General features: G+C 41.6%; 1 protein-coding gene across 1 annotated transcript in view; it reads right to left on the bottom strand.

Annotated features, from left to right (window-relative positions):
- Positions 1-22657, bottom strand: part of Arfgef3 (ARFGEF family member 3) — a 144179-nt gene that overhangs the window by 68392 nt on the left and 53130 nt on the right. Inside the window, exons 6-10 of the mRNA XM_051164643.1 lie at positions 15218-15340; positions 12387-12429; positions 11647-11725; positions 2973-3077; positions 682-1027 (exon numbers count right to left, since the gene is read on the bottom strand). Coding sequence (XP_051020600.1) covers positions 682-1027; positions 2973-3077; positions 11647-11725; positions 12387-12429; positions 15218-15340 — 696 coding nt within the window. The remainder of the gene's footprint in view (positions 1-681; positions 1028-2972; positions 3078-11646; positions 11726-12386; positions 12430-15217; positions 15341-22657) is intronic.

Below are 22657 nucleotides of genomic sequence, written 5' to 3'. Positions count from 1 at the left end.
GGCCATTCCACCTTTTCCAAGCTTCTGGCTTAACAGGATAGTGGCCTGTCTGAAGACGGTGCTGGTGGTGAGGTCACATTGCTTAGATGGTTTTCAAGCAGACTAGTCTTCCTTTCAAAGCTACACAGTCCTCACCAACAAAGCAGTGATCAGATTTGGGCTTTCCCTTGACACGATGGAAGGGAAAAGAAGCCATAATCCTTATTTGTGGCACTAAAGTTGACATGCAACCTGTTGAAGCTATAATGACCATGACATGCCTGGCATAAAGTAGCAAAACATAACGATTGGTTTTGTCTGCTCACGTATTTTCTTGACCAGCTATTTGTATTTGGCAGCCTTGAGGAAAACATCTTTCCTATCTTGGTGTGTTTAAAATTCTGATGTGAATCAATATCTATTATATCTCATTATTATCAACTGAAAACATCTATCCAGCATATGACAGAGTTTTAACAAACACATTACCAAAGAGTATAGGGCCGGTGACTGCCTCTAACATTTTGTTTAACTACAACTCCCAATATAAATGACCACCAACTTCAGAATTACTTGTTACTGGACTCAGTGTGGTAGCACTGATGCCCCAGCAAGTGATAACGGCTTAGATGCTTCTCCATGTAGGATACTACATAGAGATTTCTGTGGGCAAACCCAAGGCATTCTTTCATATCTCCTTACCTCTTTCATGATCTTGATGGCTTCCACTCGGTGCTGGGGTGGGGGATACAGGAGCACTCGGTGATAGAGGGACTGGAGCACTGGCTTCATGGAGTCCACTGACCCCACTAAGCGAACAAGCTCAGCTGCAAGATAATAGATGGTACGGGCCACAGGCCCACTGAGGGTGGGTGCAGTGCAGGAGCAGCCTGAGCCTCGGCCATGGTCAGACACAGTGAGAGAGGCAGAATCTGTCTCCACATTGGTGCTGGTGCTGGTGCTGGTGCTGGTGCTGTGAGCAGAGGTGATGGTTTTGTCATGAATGGGGTTCCCCAGGATCACAACAAGAGCAGGGCAGAGGCTTTTCCTGGGAAGAGGCATGAGGGGAAAAATAAGCCAAGTGATAAAATGGGAATGCTGCCAGGAAGGAAAATAGATACAGCAGAAATATGCAGGAAGAGCAAGGGTCCCTACTGTTCCTTCTTCTGCCTATGTAACACCCAATATACACAGGCTTCCTCATTTCTCACACTAATGTTAACTAAATAAAGCATCGAGAAAAGCATTCAGCACTGGTTGGACATTCCCTCTATCTCTGCTCTATCTTTATCCCTGCACACCGCGTAGACAGGGTAAACTTTGAGACGAAGTTTTTGTGGTGGGTTGGTGTTCCCCTCCTCCTACTAGGGATATTATCTAGTTGGGGCAAGTCCTCTTCGGTTTCTATGGCCCCTGCTAGTAGGAGTCTCTGCTAGCATTCCCCCTTATATCCTTCCAGGAGCCTACCATGACTTAGGTCTCCAGCTTGTCACAGAGATGCCCCTGCCCAAAATGTTTCTTTTCTCTACAGGCCTTCTGTCTTGCCATCCTTGTTCTTCCAAGGCTTGATCTCCACCCTCACCTCTCTCTGTATACCCTCTCCTATCTTGTTCCCTGTCTTCAACCACTACTTCTGTCTATCCTATTTTTCCTCCTGAGTGAGATTTAAGTGTCCTCCCTTGGATCCTCCTTGTTACTTGCCTTCTTTGGGTCTGTACATTGTAGTTAATCCTGTATTGTATGGACCCACCCCAAGACACACTGCACGGGAGGGAGCCCGCCCCTTACACTATTAATAATTCTCTACTATGCTTGTAGACAGGAGCCTAGCAGGGTTGTCCTCTGAGAGGCTCCACCCAGCAGTGCTTTGAAACATATGCTGAGACTCACAGAAAAAAAAAAATTGGGCAATACAGAGAGAGTCTTGCGGAAAAGTTGGGGGAAGGAGAAAAGGTACTAGAGGTGACAGGAGCTCCGCAAGATACCAATAGAGCCAGCTATCCAGGACCCAGAGGGACTTGCTGAGCCTGAAGCACCAATCAAGATCCATACATTGAAAGGACCTAGGCCCCTAACACAGACGTAGCCCATGGGCAGCTCAGACTTCATGTGGGTCCTCTAATACCGGGATCAGGGCCTGATTCTGATGTGGACTTTGTTGACAGCTTTTTGATCACTTCCCTGTGATGGGAATGCCTTGCCAGGCAACAGGGGAAGAGGACATGCACAGTCCTGATGCGACTTAATGAGCTGGGGTGGGTGGGAAAGGGGAGGGCTCCCCTTTTCTGAGGACTAGGGGAGGGGGATGGAGGAGTGGGAGAGAAAGTGTCACTGAGAGGAGTGGAGGGATGGGACTAAAAATAGAATTAGGATCTTTTTTTTTTTTTTTAAAGAAGCATTCAAGGACCATTTATCCCTCTCCCTCAACTCTCTCTCTCTCTCTCTCTGTGAACAAATAGAGCTCAGAATACTAAAAGTTATCCTCATCAATTTTATTTTATGATGACTAACAGAATTATTTCTCATCTAACGTGTTAATTTCAAGGCCCATACCAACATCTATCAGTCAGCATCTTCCCTGTCAGTGAAACAGGACCTATGGCTTACCAATTGGCCACCTGCTGGGCCTGTCACTTCCTGGAATCTCTGGATACAAATAGGCAATTAGCACTCATCAGGGTTAGAATTTCTTGCCCCATGTATATTCCTGATATGTTTATATATTTTTAGACAAACTGAGAGCCCATAAGTCACTGGGTTCTGGTCAGTTGTGATTGCATTGAAGTAAATGGCATAAGAGGGTTGCTGGGAGTGTATTTGTTATAATAACTATTAGTTTCTCTGTAGAATTTGGGCTGATATATATAAACAAAGCAATTTTCCTACCTGGAGGACATACGTGCATAGATGAAGCTATTGGTAGTTCATAGGGGCTGTAGAACGGGACTGGAGCCCTTCACTGGTGTGGGGGCAGCAGGTAAGTTCGTACTTACCAGATGAGATCGGTGAAGCCCCTGTGCAGGTACATGGAGGAGGAAGAGCTGCTGAGCACGGAGAGAATGCATTCCAGGTACAGAAGCTGCAGTTGCTGGCTGTCACTGTGGGGGCACAGAAGGGACACACAAAGGTGTGCAAAACACAAGACAAAAATGAGAGAGGCAGCATTGGGCCAGAACCTAAAAAAACATCCAAGGAGCTCTGTGGTCAGTGTTGCAGGTAGAGCTTTGTGGGGCTGTGGAGCTGTGTGACTGGGGGATCCAGCCTGGAGCAAGAATGAAGTCAAGACATGTCCAAACTCCCCCAAAATCTTGTCTTGAGACGGGTAGGATCAGGACAGTTCTCTCCCTGTTCCAGGCCTGCATATCCTAGCACGTGTAGCCTTACGAACCTCCACCTCTGCTACCATTGATGTAGTCACAGCCTAGCAGCCAGGTTACAGGTTAAAATCCCTCTTTCCTTATAAGGTGATGTCCAGTAGCACCTGGAATTCCTCTTCATGCAAATAAGGCATTCCTAGCACCTTGGCCCCAGGCAATGATGTACACTCATCCCCAAAGCCTCAACCTACTCCCTAGGGGTTTAAATAGCCTTTGTTCCCTGCACCAGTTATATGAGTTGCTCAGTGAAGCCTGCCTTCCCAGAATCTGTTTTCTTTGTGCTCACAGCTGTCTGAGGTCTCCTCACTCCCAGCTATTCTCCCTTGTTTTTTCTTTCAGGCAATGGGTCTGATTGCAGGTGATAACATGTCAAGGGAGGGTGAGTGGAGTGGGAATGACAGAGCTTTGTCTCAGGCCTAAGTCCAGCTGAACAGGAAGTCTTCTCTAGCGCAAGGTTAAAATGACTGCAGTAGTGTGGGCCCTAATGCAATATAACTCGTGTCCTCAGAAGAAAAAACTGTAGCCACCAAAACATGGATAGAGGGAAGACTATGAAGAGAAGGCTCTCCACTAGGCAAGTGGGGAGGGAAGGGCGAAGGTGTGGGCCAGGTCCTCTGACAGCGCACAGCGGGTAACCACCCTGATCTTGACATGTCAGCCCCCAGAACAGTTAGGAGATAACAACCCCCCTGTTCAAGGCACTCAGCCCATGGATTCCCATTATAGCAAGCCCTAACAAAGTGACAGACTTAGGCTGATTTGGGAAACTAATGAAGTTTACTTTGGAGAAATATCTCTAAGTAATTATAAAACAACTGAGTGTGAAACAGAATGACCATCTCTTGTTGCCCACACACACAGTCGATTTTTTTCTCTTTTTTTGATTTGTTTATTATGTATACAGTATTCTGCCTGCATGTTTGCTTGCATGCCAGAAGAGGGCACCAGATTTCATTGAAGATGATTAGGAGCCATCATGTGGTTGATAGGAATTGAACTCAGGACCTCTCAAAGAGCAACTGGTGCTTTTAGCCTCTGAGCTATCTCTCCAGCCCCCACACAGTCAATTGTATCCACATCTTATATCAGAATAGAACATTTTCTGCAATTAGTGTACAAATGGCGACAAGTTAGCCAACCCCTATATATGCCAGAAATGCTGATATCACTGGAGAGTTAACTTTCCAAGAAACCAATTATATCATTTTCTTTTCCTATCTCTCCCCACACCATTTCTTTCTTTCTTCTTTGTACTGGGGCTTAAACCCAGGGTCTCACACATGCTAAGCAAGCACTTTAACACCTCCACCTTCACAGCTCTAATTTATTTATTCTTATTTTAATTTATATGTATGTGTATTTTGTTTGCATATAACATGTGTACTTGGTGCCCTTAGAGGCCAGAGGACAACATTGGATCCCCTGGAACTGAAGTTACAGACAGTTGTTAGCCATCATGTGGGTGCTGAGAATTAAACCTGGGTCCTTTGGATGAGCAGTTTGAGCTCTTAACTGCTAAGCCATCTCTCCAGCCTCAAATATATACAGGAGGATGTCTTGATAATCTAATAATGAAATAGACAACTCTATAGGAAACACATTCTTACATTCTTATGTTTCCTGTCAATGTCACCAAAAGGTACTAAAATTCCAATTTGTGGTGAGACCCATGAGAATGGAGAAAACCTAACTTTCAAAGACACATTTACTTGAAGTACGAACATTCTAAAGAGAAATAAAGCAAGAGTCTCTTATACTGTAGACTATCCATAAATATCTATCAATAAACATAGTATTCGGTTACTCCTGCTTTTTCCTATTTTAAAATAAATGCCAGAAAATAAGCCTATTGTTTCCAACAGTTAAATAACTCCCTAACACAGGAGGAAGGAGGGAAAGGCCAGGCTGTGAAAGAAAATTACTGGAAGGTAAGAAGCCAGGAAGAGGGAAAAGGAAGACACCCATCTGTTCTAGAGGCGAGAAGTCCATCCTCCTGCCACGCTGACCCTGTGGCAAAAAGAAGGCAGTGATGACTATTTTTGTATTACTTTGTAAAAAATGAAAAGGGCAAGACATATTCACCCCTTTGTCACCACGTAAAGACTGTACACTTCTAGTTTCTCCATCCTCCAAGCTTCCTCTGTCTCTGTACCGCTCTGAAAACAGCATGCTCCACATTGTGGGATGAGGCTGAGAGAAGCACATAGATCAAGTGCTGATGTCAAGTGCTGTAAATGAATCACGGAATGTAAGTTTCCATGATACTGTGTAAGAGATGCAGGCTACCAAGAAGAGACTTGATACCCTATGAACATATACAGGGGGAGGAGGTCCCCGTCAGTCACAGTCATAAGGGGAGGGGAGTAAGGGGAAAATGGGAGGGAGGGAGGATTGGAAGGATACAAGGGAGGGGATAACCATTGAGATGTAATATGAATACATTAAAAAAAAAAGATGCATCCCTTCCCAAAGGCCCAGGAGGAATGTGATAGGAAATGCTGCCTTTGCAGAGTCCTGAATTCCAAGCAGCTGTCCGACACTGTGGAGCTGTGGAGAGGGTGTGGGCAAATGCAGGGCAGAGGAGAAAGCCGTTTGGACTGGGAGGTTTTCAGGTGAAGCACACGACGTGACAATTGTGTCTTCAAGATTGGAGCTGGAAGCCAGACACAGTGGTGCATGTCTGTAATCCCAGCACTTGGGGAGTTGAAGCAGGTGGATCAGGAGTTCAAGGTCATTTCAGATGTATATAAGGTTTAGGGTCAGTCGGGCCTACATGAAATCCTTTTTCAAAAAATAAAGTAGTGTGAATTAGAGAGATGGAGATTCCAGAAAAGGATGGGTCCTATAGATTATTCTACCTGTCTGAGCAGTGATTTTGCTTGAATAGACTGGAGAGGGCTAGACAGCAGAGCCACACTGTCACTTACAAGCTTCACTGAAAAGTCAATTCTGGAAAGATCACCTTTATCGTGTCTTAGGTTAATCTTTCTGACAATGAACTTGGCTTGTTTTTAAGAAGATTCAACATCCCAGTGCAAAAACATCTTTCTCAAACCATTAGTCTAGCATCATAAAACTAAAGTAAACGGAACATAAAGATTCTCAGCATCTGAAGTCATGAGAAATAGTCTAGTAGAGAAATGATGAGCAGTCAGGGCTGTGATGAACACCTGCAAAGCCTGCCGGGGACACTGCAGGCCCTGGGCATCCGCCTTGTTGACAAGAATGAAATGCTGAGTACACTGGCTCTAGAGTCTCCTTGGAGATAGTAGGATAGCTTAAATGTGGGCTGCAGTAGTCTGCAAGTTGGGTGTTTATGGTCTTGTTTGAGTCATGCTATTAAATGAAGCCATTGAAAATCCAAGGATATTCCGCACACGCTCCACACTTATACACCTCTGGACGTGTGCAGCGTATGCAAGCTTGCAGACAGGCAAACACTTGGATGCATGGAGTTGGGGAAGAGCCTAGAACACCTAGCTAACTTTTCCAAAATACATGGAGAGGGAGCGGCCTACTTAGTAGGGCTGAGAACCACTCTTCCTGGTCTTTTGTTAGAGCATTTCATAGTTGGCAGATTATCTGCTGGTTGTCTCATTGCTGAGTTCTTTTCAGGTATAGTTCTCGGCAGTGGATAGTGGAACCATTACAGGCTGAGTAGCCACCCAGCCAGGAAGGTTACCTCCTGGGAAGATAATTAACAGGATTTTCAAGATCTCTAATTCTCGCAGTGTTGGGTTTTAAATTTTTCTCTCTAAATGTTTGCTACCATTTGGTTCAGATTTTAATTTAATTAGAGGAGAGGATATCCAATTGAGACTTTAGGCAAGAGTAGCATGGAAGAAAGGGGAAATAGTAGGACCCACGGGGTCCTGGAAACCTACAAGAAGAACTTTATGACAGGCAGATCTGGATCCTGGGGTCCTCCTCAAACTAAGGCACCAGCCAAGGAGAATATAGGCAGTAAGCTTCGAACCCCTACCAAGACCTAGCTGACGAACACGATATTCTCCACCGTTGAGTAGAGAGTGAGATTTGACTCTCACACGAACTCTGGTGCCCCTTTTCTGACCATGTCCCCTGGATGGGGAGACCTGGTGGCACTCAGAGGAAGGATAGCAAGTTACCAAGAAGAGACTTGATATTCTAAGAGCATATATGGGGGGAGGAGGTCTCCCTCAGTCACAGACATAGGGGAGGGGAGAAGGGAGAAATGGGAGGGAGGGAAGAATGGGAGGAAACAGGAGAAGGGCTAACAATCGAGATGTAATATGAATAAATTAATAAAATTAAAAAAAAAGAAAAATAAGAGAAGGAAGCAAGCAATCATATATAGAATGAGATGACTTGATATGGCCACTCTGGCTGACCTTACTGAGTCCAAGCCTTCTCTGGTTCAGACTGCTGTCTGACCGTCTTTGGAGAGGAAGACTGGGACAGAATGAGAGATGGCCGACTGAGAATGAATCACACACATATCACTCTGTGCCCAATTACTTTCTGAAAAACTCTTAAGCTGAAAAGAGACTATGCAACTCAGCTTGTCTAATATAGAACTCTATTAATAGCTCATCTCCAAGGCCTGTGGGTGAGTTGTACTGAATACCTCAATATATTTCAAGAATATCCCAGAGAGACTGAGTAAATCACAAACACGTGTCTAATCCCTGGGAGGTACATGGGGGCTGATTTTGAAAATGATTGAAAAGAGAAATACCGTCCATTGGAATTTCAGAGAAAAAAAGCTACTTAAAAGACAGAGAAAGTGCCTGGTTTAGCTAATAGAAAAGAAGATGAATCAGAGAAAACACACACACACACACACACACACACACACACACACACACACACACACACGAGCACCTCTTAAGAAGGAATGTATGGACACTAGAGAGCCAATAGCGGCAAACAGGGTGTCTGAGCTACTCTAAGCATACAGCGCTCCAACATCTTTAGCAACTCCATCTCCTTCACCTTAAGGTACTGAAATTATTGGCAGAGACCTCATGGAAACAAACTGCAGAGGTAGGACTATGGCCAGGGGAATTCCATCAAAAACCCAAGGCCAAGCACATCCTATCAAAACCAAGAATGACCAGTATGCCTAAAATCAACTCTGACTCAATGAAAAAATGTATTATAGGCTACAGTAATTGCTTTCCTACTTAAAGCCTATTCTCAGATCACAGAGGTAAGAAATATCTTCAGTGACTAATGAGAACTTCTGCCCCTCTTTTGTGTGTGTGTGTGTGTGTGTGTGTGTGCATGTGTGTGTGCGTGTGTGTGTGTCTGTGTATATTTGCAATGTAGGCCTGTGCTTGGCACTTTCATAAAAATTACAGGCAAATTTTTGTCATTAAAATTTTCAATGTCCAACTGCATCGTAAAGTAAAGTTAGTGTCAACAATTCTCAAAGCACACAAACTAGTTTTACAACCAAACAGCAAATATTTACTACTCACCAATCACCACACAGTTTAAAAGACTCCACACATAATAGTACTTCCTTAAAGTTATCAAAACTAAGTGCCTGTAATACTTATATATGAAGAAAAACCCTGCATGACCTGGATAAGCCAAGTTATATGATCACCTTCCAGGCCTTTGTGGCTGTTGACATAATGTTCTTGTGGGCTGTGTACAGTTTACCCATGTTCACTCAAATGCTGATTTCTCTACCCCAATACCTGGTTCCAATCCAACTTTATATTGTGATGTTTAAGTATCTCCTGTCTCAAGTTTGTGTAAACATGTCACCATTTGTTCTCTGTATTGTCAATAAAAGCCAACTGGCCAATGCTGAGCAATACAGAGAATAGGGTGGGACATCCCTGTCCAGTAAGGGGTGAAGAAAGAGAAGGGAGAACAGGAAGGATAAATGTGGAGAGGGCTGGAAAACACGAGGAGGAATGAGCTGAACCTAAGATATGCGTAAAAACAAGTATAATGTGGGAAATCTGAATGGGAGGAAACTATTTTAGCTTGGAGGTTTAGGATGGAGTAATTATTGTGCAGCATTGTGCTCTAGGCTGATTATATAGATCCAAGTCTCTCTGTGTGATTACTTGAGTATAAATCTGGCTAAGGCATAACCATTGATTTATTAAAACAATATATCAATATTAAATATTAATAACCAATCAATATGTGGCTTATGTTGGAGCCACCAACATACAAAGAATCATAAACTTGGTGCCAGACACTTATAGGACCCAATTGAAGATCTTTTTCTATCAGTGAAAAGTATTCACTTTAAGCCTACCATATATAGACATTTAGGTCCATTCTGACTTATCTTGATGGCAATATTTTAATTATAAATCACCATGATTATAAACAAGAGACTTCTACTTCTATACAATGTAATAACTTGAGGGTTTTCCCTTATAAAGCTGTTTAAAAGTTTCATTTATTTCTTTGCAGTAATGATCACAATCTTTCTATTTTTTCAAAGTTTTAGTGTCCTTTGTTTTATTTTTTCAGTGCTAAGGCCTAGAGAGGGTAAGTGGGAATAATGCATCATTGATACTGGCAGCTCCCTCGTTGTTACTAGCCAGATGAACCTTTCTGATGAATATCAATCTTATTACCAAATGTTAAGAGCAGACAAGACCTCTGCATGACTGTGATTAAGCAAGCTGGAAACCATGGACAACCACACTTGAACTATGGTTAAGGGAAACAGAGGGGGAGCATAGAGGAAAGTGGCCAGATGCCTGTCCCCTGTGAGAAGTGCTTACTTCTCTAGTGACAACTCAACCACCAACAGAGAAATTAGGACACCATACATCATGACAAGACTCAATCCTTGAACATAACTTTACATTACTGTAAAATCACTTAAGGCAAACTAAAATTGTATTATGGTCTTTCCTAATCCAGTTTTACTGGGTATCTCTTAGTTTTCCAGGGAGTGCATGCTTTCTCGCTATAACAAGTTAATAAGTCTAATTTTGTTAGCTGGGGGTGTTCCTGGTAATCTTAGAGGGTGGGAATAAATTGTCTTTTAAAAATCTTATTTATTCTCTTTACAACCCAGTTGTAGCTTCTTCCCTCTTCTCTTTCACATCCCACTTTCCTTCCCTCTTCTCACTTTCCCAGTCCCCTACCCCTGAGAAAAGGGGAGCCCTTCCCTTATTAATGAACCCCAGCACAATAAATTGTATCAGGACTGACTTCATCTTCTTCTACAGTGGTCTTGCAAGGCAGCCCTGCCAGGGGGAAGTGATCAAAAAGCATGCACAGAGTCCAGTCCAGAGACATCCCCTGCTTGCCTTACTAGGGTGATACATATGAAGACCAAGCTGCCCAGCAGATACATATGTGTAGGGGGCCTAGGTTTAGTCTGTGCATGGTCCTTGGTTGGTGACTCAATCTCCATAAGCCCCTGGGCCCAGCTTAGTTGGTTCTGTTGGTCTTCTTGTGGAGTTCCTGTTCCCTTTAGGTCCTTATATACTTTCCCTACTCTTCCACAAGGCTTCCTGTGCTCCACTCAATGTCTGGCTGTGAGTCTCAGTATCTGTTTCAATCCGTTGCTGGGTGGAGCCTCTGAGAGAATAGCCATGCTAGTTTCCCATCTAGCTTTAATCCGTGGAGGTCTGATAAGATACAATGGGTTATTTCAATTTTCTTGTATCTGTTGGGGATTGCTTTGTGACCAAGTATAGGGTCAATTTTGGAGAAGGTCCTGTGAGGTGCTGAGAAGAATGTATATTCTTTTGTGTTTGGGTGAAATATTCTGTAGATATCTATAACATTGAAATATTTTCTATGGCATATAATATTTTACCTGATATAATAAATAACAATATATTAATTATTGTCTAGAAAGCATAATCTTAGCATGCTTGTATTCTTTCCCAATAGTCAAAAGCTAAGGGCCATAATAGGGAATGCCAGAAGAAAAACGTCTACGTAATATAGCCTTGTTATTAACAGAGGACAAAAGTCCAGCCAGGTCCCACGAGAAAGGCCAGTGACAGTACCCACTCTCACATCTACCAAGTCTGAGTGCCCAACTCTCCACTCAGCTCTGGGCTCAAGGGCCTTGCTCTTCTTTTTAAGTATCGTTCCCCCAGTTTTACTTCAGACAATGATTCACTCTGGTAGTGGCATCTGATACCTTGGGATTGCCAGAGATGTCTGTTTATATTTCTCAGGAATGCCAGGGAACTGTCAGTGGGAGGGAACACTGTCCAGATAGATATGTGGTACAGTCAATGACACTATAGACAGACTTGTTTCAAAATGAACCACTGTTGGATAACAGCAAGCACGGAAGGGGACTTACTTTATGGAGGCTTGTAGCTTCTCACACAGGACAGCAAGGACAGAGACAACGTCATCACAAAGGGCCTCTACTGTTGAGCCTTCAAAACAGAGGCATTGATAAGTATTAGATACTGGTGGGGCATTTGGAGTTTCCCTCAATATCCTTCCCAGCCTGTGCTTTAAATAGGTTTTGATGAATTTTAGAGGCGAGGCCTCTTTGAGGCCACCAGAACAATCATAGGAAGGAGGAAAATGGAACGGAGCCACTCCTTTTTAATACAAAACACAGAAAATATAGCCCAGGGAGAAAAGATTGTTTCTCATCATAAATAAAGTTCTTCCACAGTTAATGCAAAGCCAGATGATAAGGTTGCATTTAATAACATAATTCTAGAAGAACATATTACATGCTACTCTCTGATGAATTCTCATTTTAGCAATTAAACCTGAGGCTATGAAGAATGGGAGAAAGAAAGAAAAAGAAAGAAAGAAATGAAGGAAGAAAGAAAAAGAAAAAAGGGAGGGGAAAGAGAATAAAAGGCCTCCAAGTGGAAGGGATGTAAAGTAATAATCTCCCTCACACACTTGGCACAGGAGGGTATAGGAACAGAAAGAAGACAGCGGCTGGGTAGGTAATACTAAGCCAGGCAAAGCCAAGCAAAGCTTGGGCCATCTTTATGCCTTTAATTCTGTGCACCAAGTAGGTGTTCTTACACCCCACCCATTTTAAAAGGCCCTAGTAAAAACTAAACCTAATACCTTGACTCCTGAATTCCTGTGGGGCTTCTGGGTTTTCAATTATCTAGTGAGAAAGACACACACAGAAACAATTAGGAAAATTAGGCAAGAAAAGTCCTAATTCTTGGACAATGCAGAGTTCTAGGAAACAAAATGGCACGAGGAATACTCTGAGGTCAGATGTCTTACCAAAGCACGCTGGAAGCATTTCACTCCTTATGACCTTAATGAGAAAGACTATGACTGAGTCTGTCTCCAAAAATAAACTATCCGAGAGTTCAAACATTTCTTGGAATTTTAAGCACCATGGTGTACTTTCTTTGCCGGGCTGTAACTTGGGGCCGTGTCTACCTGAAGAAATGACTTAATCTTCTTTGCACAGACAGTAATTCATCTCAAGGTGACAAGGTACACTATGCTTGGCCCTAACAGATCTAGGACTCAGCTGTAAGAAGAATCATCCTTGTGGGACTTGGGACTGCAGGTTCAAAGACGAACATAGCTCAAAGCACCACCTTCCAGTTTAATGGGAGAGCATATTAACGTGAGACTCTCAAACAGCTTCTTTTGGCAGTTGCTAGGTAGATACAGGGCTGTGAGAGCAGAGATGTCACCTAGGAAAAACAGGAAGTGAAGGAGGCTTGTACATAAGATATCTTATCTTTTCATGGCAGGCATAGCCCAGGGATTAGAGCTGAGAATGGAAAAGAGGTGACTCAGGTTCCCTGCCTCTCTGTAGCAGGATTTGTTTGATATGGGGGCACTGTCATGCCAATTAGCTACCAGAGACGTGAATAATCCCACTCTGGTGCATTTTTAAGACTCATTACAGGTGCATAAACATACTGTTTTGTACTCAAAATTTGCAAATTCAGCTACTTCCACAGCAAACTTTGTGAGATGTTACTTCAGTGTCTCCAAAACAATAGCTAAGAGAAGTTATCAGAATTATAGTTAAAGAGTCCAGCCACCAGCATCTTACAATTCAGCAATGATTTGGTCATCTAAATAATTCAATAATAAAGTGAGATGATAACTCAGGGTTTTCAAAGATACAAAATTAGAACTGTGACCTGCTCTGGGCAAGGAGTGGATACTGCAGACATTGTGTGGAAGGCATTCTTTATGCTAATGTCTTTGCAGTCCATGTTATTTCATGTCTTTCTGCTGCACCCAGGGCTTCCTAATTCTGCGTTGGTCTAGGAAGTCTTTGCAGTAATGAGCCACGCTACAGAATATACACATTCTTCCCAGGTAATCCCGAGTGTCCCCCAGGAGACCCCACAGCTTCCTTAGAGCAAACTTCATCACTCTAATAGACACTCCTCTTTTGTAGCTTTTGAAAAAAAAAAATCCAAGTTTTAGGTGAAAAAACTAACAATGTTTTAGAATTTTTAACACCTTAATTTTCTTCTTTTTTCCTAATATGTTTTATCCTTATAGATTCTTTCGAGCCAACATTCTTACATCCATCATATCCAAAGTCACAGTAAATGAGAACATTTTCAACAAGGAGTTAGCTAAAGTAACAGTGATATCTCAGAGTAACAATTTTTATCAGAAACTTGGGCTTTAGATATAGCAAATACAAAAGGGAAAAAAAAAACAATTTGTTTTTTTTTTTTTTTCAAATTATTGCTGCTTGCCTACACTGGCTTCCAGAGCACAGGTGGATGGAGAATGTGGTCTGTGAGCCAGAGCCCATGGCTTAACTTTGTTTCCTTCATGGATAGCTCATTAACTTTATAGTTCATCTGTATCATCTCCTCCATAAAATAAGGAATGCAAAAAATTGACTTGACTATCTCTAAAGTTCCCTTCAAGTCCATGGTTTTCTTAAAAATTAGAAAACTACTGAAGTAAAAAAATGTGAAATATTTGAAATCAAACAGCTGAAATTCCATCTCTGCAAAATGAATGTTTGCAGTATTATTTTCAAGTCCAACTGAGATTTCCTATCTTAAAAAAATAATGAGTAATCCCAGAGGGAACCTTGTTGGATTTTTATGGGCATTTTAATGAGTTACTATTATAGAGGCTGATTTTTAAAGGCAAAGCAAAACACTACTTTTGCAGACTCATCTCTTATTCACACTCCTGAAGGAAAACACATACAAAAAAGCTGTCCTCTGTATGTTCATGTTAGGCAATCTGTGCAAGTTTAGAGCAGAAAGCTCTGGTGGGCTTTGAGGTCAGAAGATACTCAGTTTTACCTTGCAGGCCCTAGCAGATGGGGGGACATTTGCTATCACTTTTGTTAATACAAGAAATCATACCCAAACTCAAAGCATATAGTGAGCTGCTACCATAATATGTTTTAAACTTTAAAAAATTATTTTATGATGGGTGTTTTGTCTGCATATTTTTGCAGCAAATGTGTGCCTAGTACTTGAAGAGGCTAGAAGTCACTGGATCTCCCAGAACTGGAGTTATAGATAGCTGTGAACTGTCATGTGGTTGCTGCAAATTGAACCCAGGTCCTCTAGAAAAGCAGCCAGTGCTTCTAACTGTTAAGACATCTCTCTAGTCCCATATACATAGTATTTTTTAACAAAAAAATCCAATGAAAAAAGTTTCAAAAACTGAGTTTAAGAAAGAAAAGTAAAAATTTTTTAAGTGATCAAATTTTATTACAAAAGCCCTATGGGTGTTCTATACTTTGGTGTAAAGTAGGCACATTTCTATATATTTAAACTTACATAAATGAACATTCAAATTCAAAAGTATTTCCCAGTGTTTCCAATAAGAAGTAGCCATGGTAGAAGGGGCTCAGGGCCTGGGACATATGGCATGCAGTGACACACACGTGTCATCATCAAACCACTGCCAGACATGCAGCACAATAATCTCACCGTGTTCTCCTGCCTCTGCCGTAACTGTAAAGTCAGGTCACTCAACATCTGACTGAGAGTTGCACGCACGGCAGTGTTGATGCTGCGCTGGTGACAGCTGCCTGTGTAGGTTTCGATGCACACCTGGTAAGAAAACAAGAGCAGTGTACACACTCTAGACATCTGTTTATCACAGACAGTCCTTGGCATTAGCCTGAGAGGATACCAACTTATTTTTATATTTTTAAACAAGCTCTTGCTTTCTTTTAACTGTGGTTGGCCTTGAACTCGGGGTCATGTTGCTCTGGCTTCCAAATCCTTCTGGACTTTGAACTATTTATTATTTTAAAAAAAAAAGTAACTAGCCATATCTTAAACCTCTGGAAATTTGCTTTTAAACATTAATGGAAATCTTGTCCTCATTGTACCACTCTCATAATCACATATTTCTGAACTTCACATCTGTGAGGTTTGTGTGACACAAACAATTCTAAGAGAAACTCAAGTGGCTGGAGACAACGCCATTTGTTTCAGCACAGGACTTGGGAAATCTCAGAGCTATAACCAGTTTAAATGTGTTAACTGTTGCTGTATTCACTGAACAAGGACAAAGGCAAAATGACATGTGGGGGCGGGGCCGGGGGGGGGAGTGTGCACCTGTCTCTGACGTACTGTGATTCAATTCAGAATATCAGGTGTGAAAACACAGGCTTGGGCTTCCCTGCATGCAGAAAACCCTGTCACGGGATGTGTCCTCCTCTCAGGAAGCAAGCCTTACACACAGAGTTCTTTCACAAACAGTGGCTTCTGCTGGGGATGTGGAGCTCTGAAGCAAGGGTGACCCTGTGCTTATGAGGTAACAGCCTCATGTGCCACACTGCCAGCTGAGAGCCACAGAGCCACCTGGACTGCTGTGAAGGAAAGACACACAGTGTCACCATCCTGCCTGTTTTCTGTCTGATATTCTGATGAGGAACATGCCAGTCGAGCCCTCCTTATTTATATCTGCGAGTCTGAATGTGTAGTTGATCTTTAAAAAGGTTTTGTGGCTACTTATGGAGAAATCCCAGATTTGGAGGAGGGGTTGGGGGTGGGGAATCTATTATTTTATAATTACTCTGAATGTCATGTCATAGCTTTTGTGGGTTTGTGGCCTCTAAGCAAGGATGGGCATAGCAATGCTTAAAATTTGCCTACGTTTTTTTCTCTCCATAAGCCATCTGTCCTTAGGAACAGCCCCTGAAAGGCTCTATTAAAAATAGAGGTTCACACCTAAATGGAAAATTTAATTTGTTGACTGATACCTGAGATGAGAGCAAGAGAGGGTGAGAGAGGTATGGAGGGAGGGAGGGGGAGGGAGGGAGAGAGGAGGGGGAGAAAGTTGTTGCTAGTACTCAGGGTGTGAGAGCTTGGTAAGCCACACTATAATAATCATTTAATAAAATTAACCAAATGCAAATGTTTTCTTTTCATTATTATTTTTTCAGTATTGGGATGGAACTCAGGCTCTATATGTGCTGGGCAAGCAGAGCTCTAACATTTACCACAATCCCTAGTTCTACAAAATAAATATTTTTAAAGCTTAATTCATACCCTACAGAATGTTTAATATTTCATAAGGGACATTTGAAACTTAATACGTATTTGGATGTTGGTCTAGATGGATTCCTTCTAGATAGGATTTCCATTAAAAAATAAAAACAAATTTGGTATATTTGTTTTTTGTCTGTTTGTTTGTTTTTTGAGACAGGTCTCATTATATCGCTTTGAGGGGTCTAGAACTCACAATGTAGACCAGGATGGCCTTAAACTCAAAAAGCTTTGCCTCTCGGGTGCTGGTATTAAAGGTGTGTGCCCATTTTCTCAAATCATTATACATTATATAATGTGTTTAAAGACAAAGTAATTTACATGTTTTTAGGATGGTGTTCTAATCTCCAGTGCTTATGCACTGGGGTGTGAGGGAATAACTTTACAACTCTGAAAGTACTTCTTTTTTTTTTTTTTTTTAGATTTTTTTATTAATTTATTCATATTACATCTCAATTGTTAGCCCTTCCCCTGTTGCCTCCCATTCTTCCCTCCCTCCCATTTCTCCCCTTCTCCCCTCCCCTATGTCCGTGACCTAGGGAGACCTCCTCCCCCTATACATGCTCTCAGAATATCAAGTCTCTTCTTGGTAAAGTACTTCTAATTGCTGCACTTTGATAAAGCCAATGTATCTGTGGTCTAATCAAGTGTGTGATGCCACGTGTCTTTCATAATTTAATGGTTTTCTTCATATATTATATCTTCAGAAAATCTTTGTAACTTTTAATGTTTAAAATAAGACTTCACACATATTCAAAGAGGACTCTTAATCCATAAAAGCACCACACTTGAAAGAGCAGCCATTTTTCAAAGCTCAACAATACACTTAAATTCTCCTGAACTCTGAGCCATACTCGTTAGCCAACCTTCCTTAAAACATTATATCAACCCCTTGGAAGCTGTGAGAGAAAGCATCCACGAAAAACCAAACTTTATATAGTACCATGTTATAAATAGAAAAGAACTTTGCAAATGCCAAATGTATTTTTTTTTTTTTTAGTGTGAATGCTATGCCCTGTTTTTAGTTGTTAATAGTATAGGGTTAGCATTGGCCATAAGTTATCACAAGAGACATATCACTAGGAAAAACGGTGGGCACACTTAGTGGGAAAAAAGTGTTAACCTAAGAAGCTTATCCTGTCAAATTTTGGAATATAATACCAAATATAACAAATGGATGTATTGTTAAATACAGACAATATTACTTTTCTCTGGCATCTCTATTTTTAGGTGCTCAGAATGAACTATTTTATCAGCTATTCTGAGAGGGTAATGTATGGATGATGGTGACTATAACCACAGTGGATTGTATTTATGTATGACATGGCCAAAAATTAAAAAAGAAATAGCTTCTTAGGCTTTCTATGGTGTTTAGCTGTTAAACTAGTTAGCCAATGGTACTAAGGTTTATATTTTAAACTGTATTCAACAGTTTTTTTTGTTTATTTTTATTTTTTTTTGTTTAATCAATTTATTCAGATTACATCTCAATTGTTATCCCATCACTTGTATCCTCCTGTTCCTCCCTCCCTCCCGCTTTTACCCTATTCCCCTCCCCTAGGTCTAAGACCGAGGGCAGAGGTTTTTTTTTTTTGTTTTTTTTTTTTTTTTAAGTGCACAAATGCTTAACTTTTTTGCTACAAGGCAGTACTAAAATGAGTACATGGGGGGGCGGGAGGAAACTAGTAAAGAGAATGCCAAGTCAAAAAAAAAAAAAAAAAAAAAAAACCTAAGCAAACCAAAGCCAGGTCGGTTTCTTCCTTTTCCCAACATCATGCCACTTCAGCGTTCCCTTTGCATCTCTTACTTAAAGCTGGAAAAGCCTAGAGCCTGTACCCTGGGCAGAAGCAAAATACCCTATGAAAAGCCACAAGCCCCTGATCACCAGGGAGGGCATGAAGACGCAGGGCAGTGAAGAGAGCCATAACACATTTGGATTATTCCAGCATACGTGAACATCCAGCTTTATAAAATACTAGTCACAATGAGAAGAAAAGCAGAGATGATTAACGATGCAAAGCAAACTCTCAAAACAGGTGAGGTCAGTCTCTCTCATGTTCATTTTCCACAGAAATAGCCTCTTCTGTGCCTGATGCCCAGACTGCCTCTGCCCATGGTGCTATGAAAAGCACAGGAGCCTGGATGAGACAACTGTCTGGGTGGTGGACTGACTAGTCATCTTTGTCATTTTAACTGACATAAAAATTTATCTAGGTAATCCTTCACAGGTCTCTGGTCACATTGAAAGCTAAGCTAATGGCAGCTTGACAGCTAGAGGACAATTGGATCCACTGTTAGTTCATTAGTCAATTCATTAGCTAGTTAAAACTACTAGGTACTAGGTCTCTTATTTAAAAGGCAATAGGTTTGCCTTGCTCACAGGATTCATATTAAAAGATAAACAGATTTCAATGTAACTTTTTACTATTCCTTCATTGAAATGACTGCTCCCAGAAAACAAGTGCCCGTGTCTCCTGTTAACTGCTTTTTCTAAAATATAGATCTCAATACAATGGTAATATTAATATACTTCCTTTTGTAAACTAAAGTTCATATAAGCTTCAGGGAATAAGAAAGACATAAGAACTGGATCCACCTGCCACAGATCAAATAAACTCCAGATACATATACCTACCTGTTCCTGAAAACGGGACTTTTCCCTGGTCTTGGGATTCTTTGCCTTCCCCAATTACTAGGAAGATTTAATTCTGTCCCTGGACTGTATTTGCCTCAGCAGATTTTCACTGTGCTGACAGACTCTGTCCAGGGATCACCTGTGGACTGCAAGCTGCTGAGATCTGGACGTGCTGAAAGCCGATGCTAACCAGTCCAGCTGATGTGATTGCGCCCTCTCTTTCAACTGATCAACTAATCAGATGCTTCTGATAAATGCCCTTTGACTAACATTTCAACCTTCCTGGGCCTCTGATAACAACATCCTAATGTCAGTTGGAAGTAGTTCCAGAGTATGTCACCCACTGTCCCACCTTACAGGCTGAAATGCTATGTCAAAAGGAATTCCCTGGCATAGGGGACAAATGGGTTCCTATAATGCCAATTGACACACCCCAAATGGGCTCTTAGTCCCTGCTCCTCATGGTTATGCTTTTTGCCCCCTGCATGGCAAACATTATTTTACATTATATTCATATTAAGACCATATTAATATAGTCAAACTTATGACATGATATCAACCCTTATATAAAGGATGGAGCTATGGTATCAAAGATTTGACTCAGGTACATAAGAATGGGGGGAATGCAGAGATCATGTAAAGCTGTCAGATTCCATTTTATTAGAAACAGCCTAACTCCATCTCAAAGACCACCAACCCTGGGAAAATTCCTTGCCAGAGGGTCAAGTTGACCTTATATTAGACAACACTCTATTTGCAGCCTTACTATCTATGATTTACTTTGGATACCCTAAACATTGCCAGGCACACTTTCAAGGTTAGCTAGAACTGCTTGTTAGCAAAATAACTTGAGTCAGAGCTGACCGCCCTGTTCCACTATCCAGCCCCCATATGAGCTAATTGTGGTTTTCATCCTTTACATATGCAATACAACTTCCCCCTGGGGATGCAGTTCAGATCCCGAACTGGCTGTCTCCCTAAGATCAGAAAAAAACAAACAAACAAACAAACAAAAAACAAAAAACAAAAAATCTTCTGTGTCTGAAGTGAGTTTTCTCGGCTTCCGCACCAAGCACAACAGTAGTGTTATTCTTTTTTTTTTTTTTAATTTATTTATTATGTATACAGTATGTATCAGATCACATTATAGATGGTTGTGAGCCACCATGTGGTTGCTGGGAATTGAACTCAGGACCTCTGGAAGAGCAGTCAGTGCTCTTAACCGCTGAGCCATCTCTCCAGCCCAGTACTGTTATTCTTATGATATATCACCTGCCTCAGTATTTTGTAAACATACACCTTCTTCACTCACTGATTGGCTCAATAAAGAGCTTCTGGGCAGTATCTAGGCAGGAGAGGAAAGGCGGGGTTGCCAGGCTGAGAGAGAGGCTCAGGAAAAGAATCAGATGCAAGGATTTGCCAAGCATGACACGGGAAGAAAATTTCTGGGACTGAGTGAGAGAGAGGTAACCAGCCACGTGGAGGGTCATGGCTAGGATAGTTGGGGTTAAACATAAAACTATATACCAGAGAGTCTGCCAAGCTATATAGTACCTAGGCTTTTATAAATAATAAGTCCCCATGTCTTTATTCATCTGCTGGTGGATCAAGAAAGTCCAGCTATAAAAGACCTTGTCAATTTCCATGCCCTCAGCTTTCCTTTATATTAAGGGAGTGACTATCTTTGGAAAACTCAGCATGTCTTCTAAACTATGCATAATGCTAAGAGAAGTCTATTGCTGAACCCTGACCCTTCAGGACTGTACCCGTGTGGAGGTCTAGTAATGACAGTTCTTGAAACTGCATAGCTAATAATAATGTTTGCTTAGTTTGTAATCACTCATTTAACAAATACGGTGATTTGTTTTTAATTCCTCTCATAACACAGAAAGTATGCTTGCGGAAGACTTTTCCGACTAGAGGTTAATTAAGCAAATTTGTGTTAGACACAAACTAATGTTGCCTTCACATTTATATTTGGAAAGCTTAATGGTCCTTTCATGGTTTCAACAGTACTTCCAGGAAATAATCTCATCTTTCATACTTACGTACACATCTCATTTCCTGACGAACAGGTTTCAGAGTCGGCGCCATCAGGAATGATCATCAGTGTGTACCACAATGGGAGGGGAAAGATCAGCTGGATTTTTTCCCACCATCCCCAGAGGAGTTTTATGTGACTTGAGCTTGTCTTATTTTTCCTAAGCTGCTTTCCTAACATCTTTTAAAGACAATAGCAAATACTGTACACTGTGGGACTGGACCTACCACAGCCCTTTGTGTGGAATTGGGTACTGAATCTTACTGGAATGTCCATGCTATGAAATGGGGGTAATTGTGGTGCACAGGGGCTGGAGAGTGAGATGCTTAGGGAACCCTCTTGGGTGGGACAGGTAGGACCCACACCAAACATGGAGACTCCTGAGAATATTCACTTACCGCTAAGCTCAAGGGCCTTCACCTTTAGTCTACACTTTTTTCCTTCTGGTTGTTTCTGATTTCGTCAGGGACCCCTCTGTGTTTAATGAATCACTCTATCTGGACATGTCTGCTGGGTCTTTTTCTGACTTTCAGAAACTCTCAATAAATACCTGATTTCTATGAGGATGAGTGAGGTGGCCTCATAAAGCTACCCCTGAGGAGTGAGAGAAGTCTCCTCTCCTTGTTGCTCCCTTCCTGGCGTCCATTGACAAGGGTCACTTCTCTGTCTTCCTTCAGATGACAAAAGGCTAACAACCTCCTGAATACTAATCCATCTTCTTGCTAACTTTAGAAATTTTACTATTTTATGACAAATGGACAAGTGAACACCCAAATAATGAGACCACTCACCATGTCTCTTAAAATTCAGTTGAAAATAATTCTGATAACAATGCTATTGCATTGCTTATATACACTGAGACACATACAGGTCCCAAAGAAAAGTGTTTGCGTAACGCTGTAAGTCCATGATTGAAAACTACTTCATGGCACACTGAAGGCCAACTATTTCACTGCTGCTTTTCTTCTGACGGCTGTAAACATTTTCCACATGGTCCGAACTGGAAATGTAGCTCAGTGGGAGAATGCTTCTCCATGATTTCAGAACACAGAAAAGCATTGCCACTTTGTGGTATGAACATGTACTCCTATCAGAACAAGCAAATATTAAAAATATTCTTTTCAAGGAGTGAAAGGAAAACTTCCAGGCAAAATAAAGTTCAGATCTGCAAAGACGATGTTTCCAGAAGCTGAGA

The sequence above is a fragment of the Acomys russatus genome, chromosome 21, assembly GCF_903995435.1.
Source record: "Acomys russatus chromosome 21, mAcoRus1.1, whole genome shotgun sequence".
Taxonomy (NCBI): domain Eukaryota; kingdom Metazoa; phylum Chordata; class Mammalia; order Rodentia; family Muridae; genus Acomys; species Acomys russatus.
This window is presented reverse-complemented; position numbering and strand designations above follow the sequence as displayed.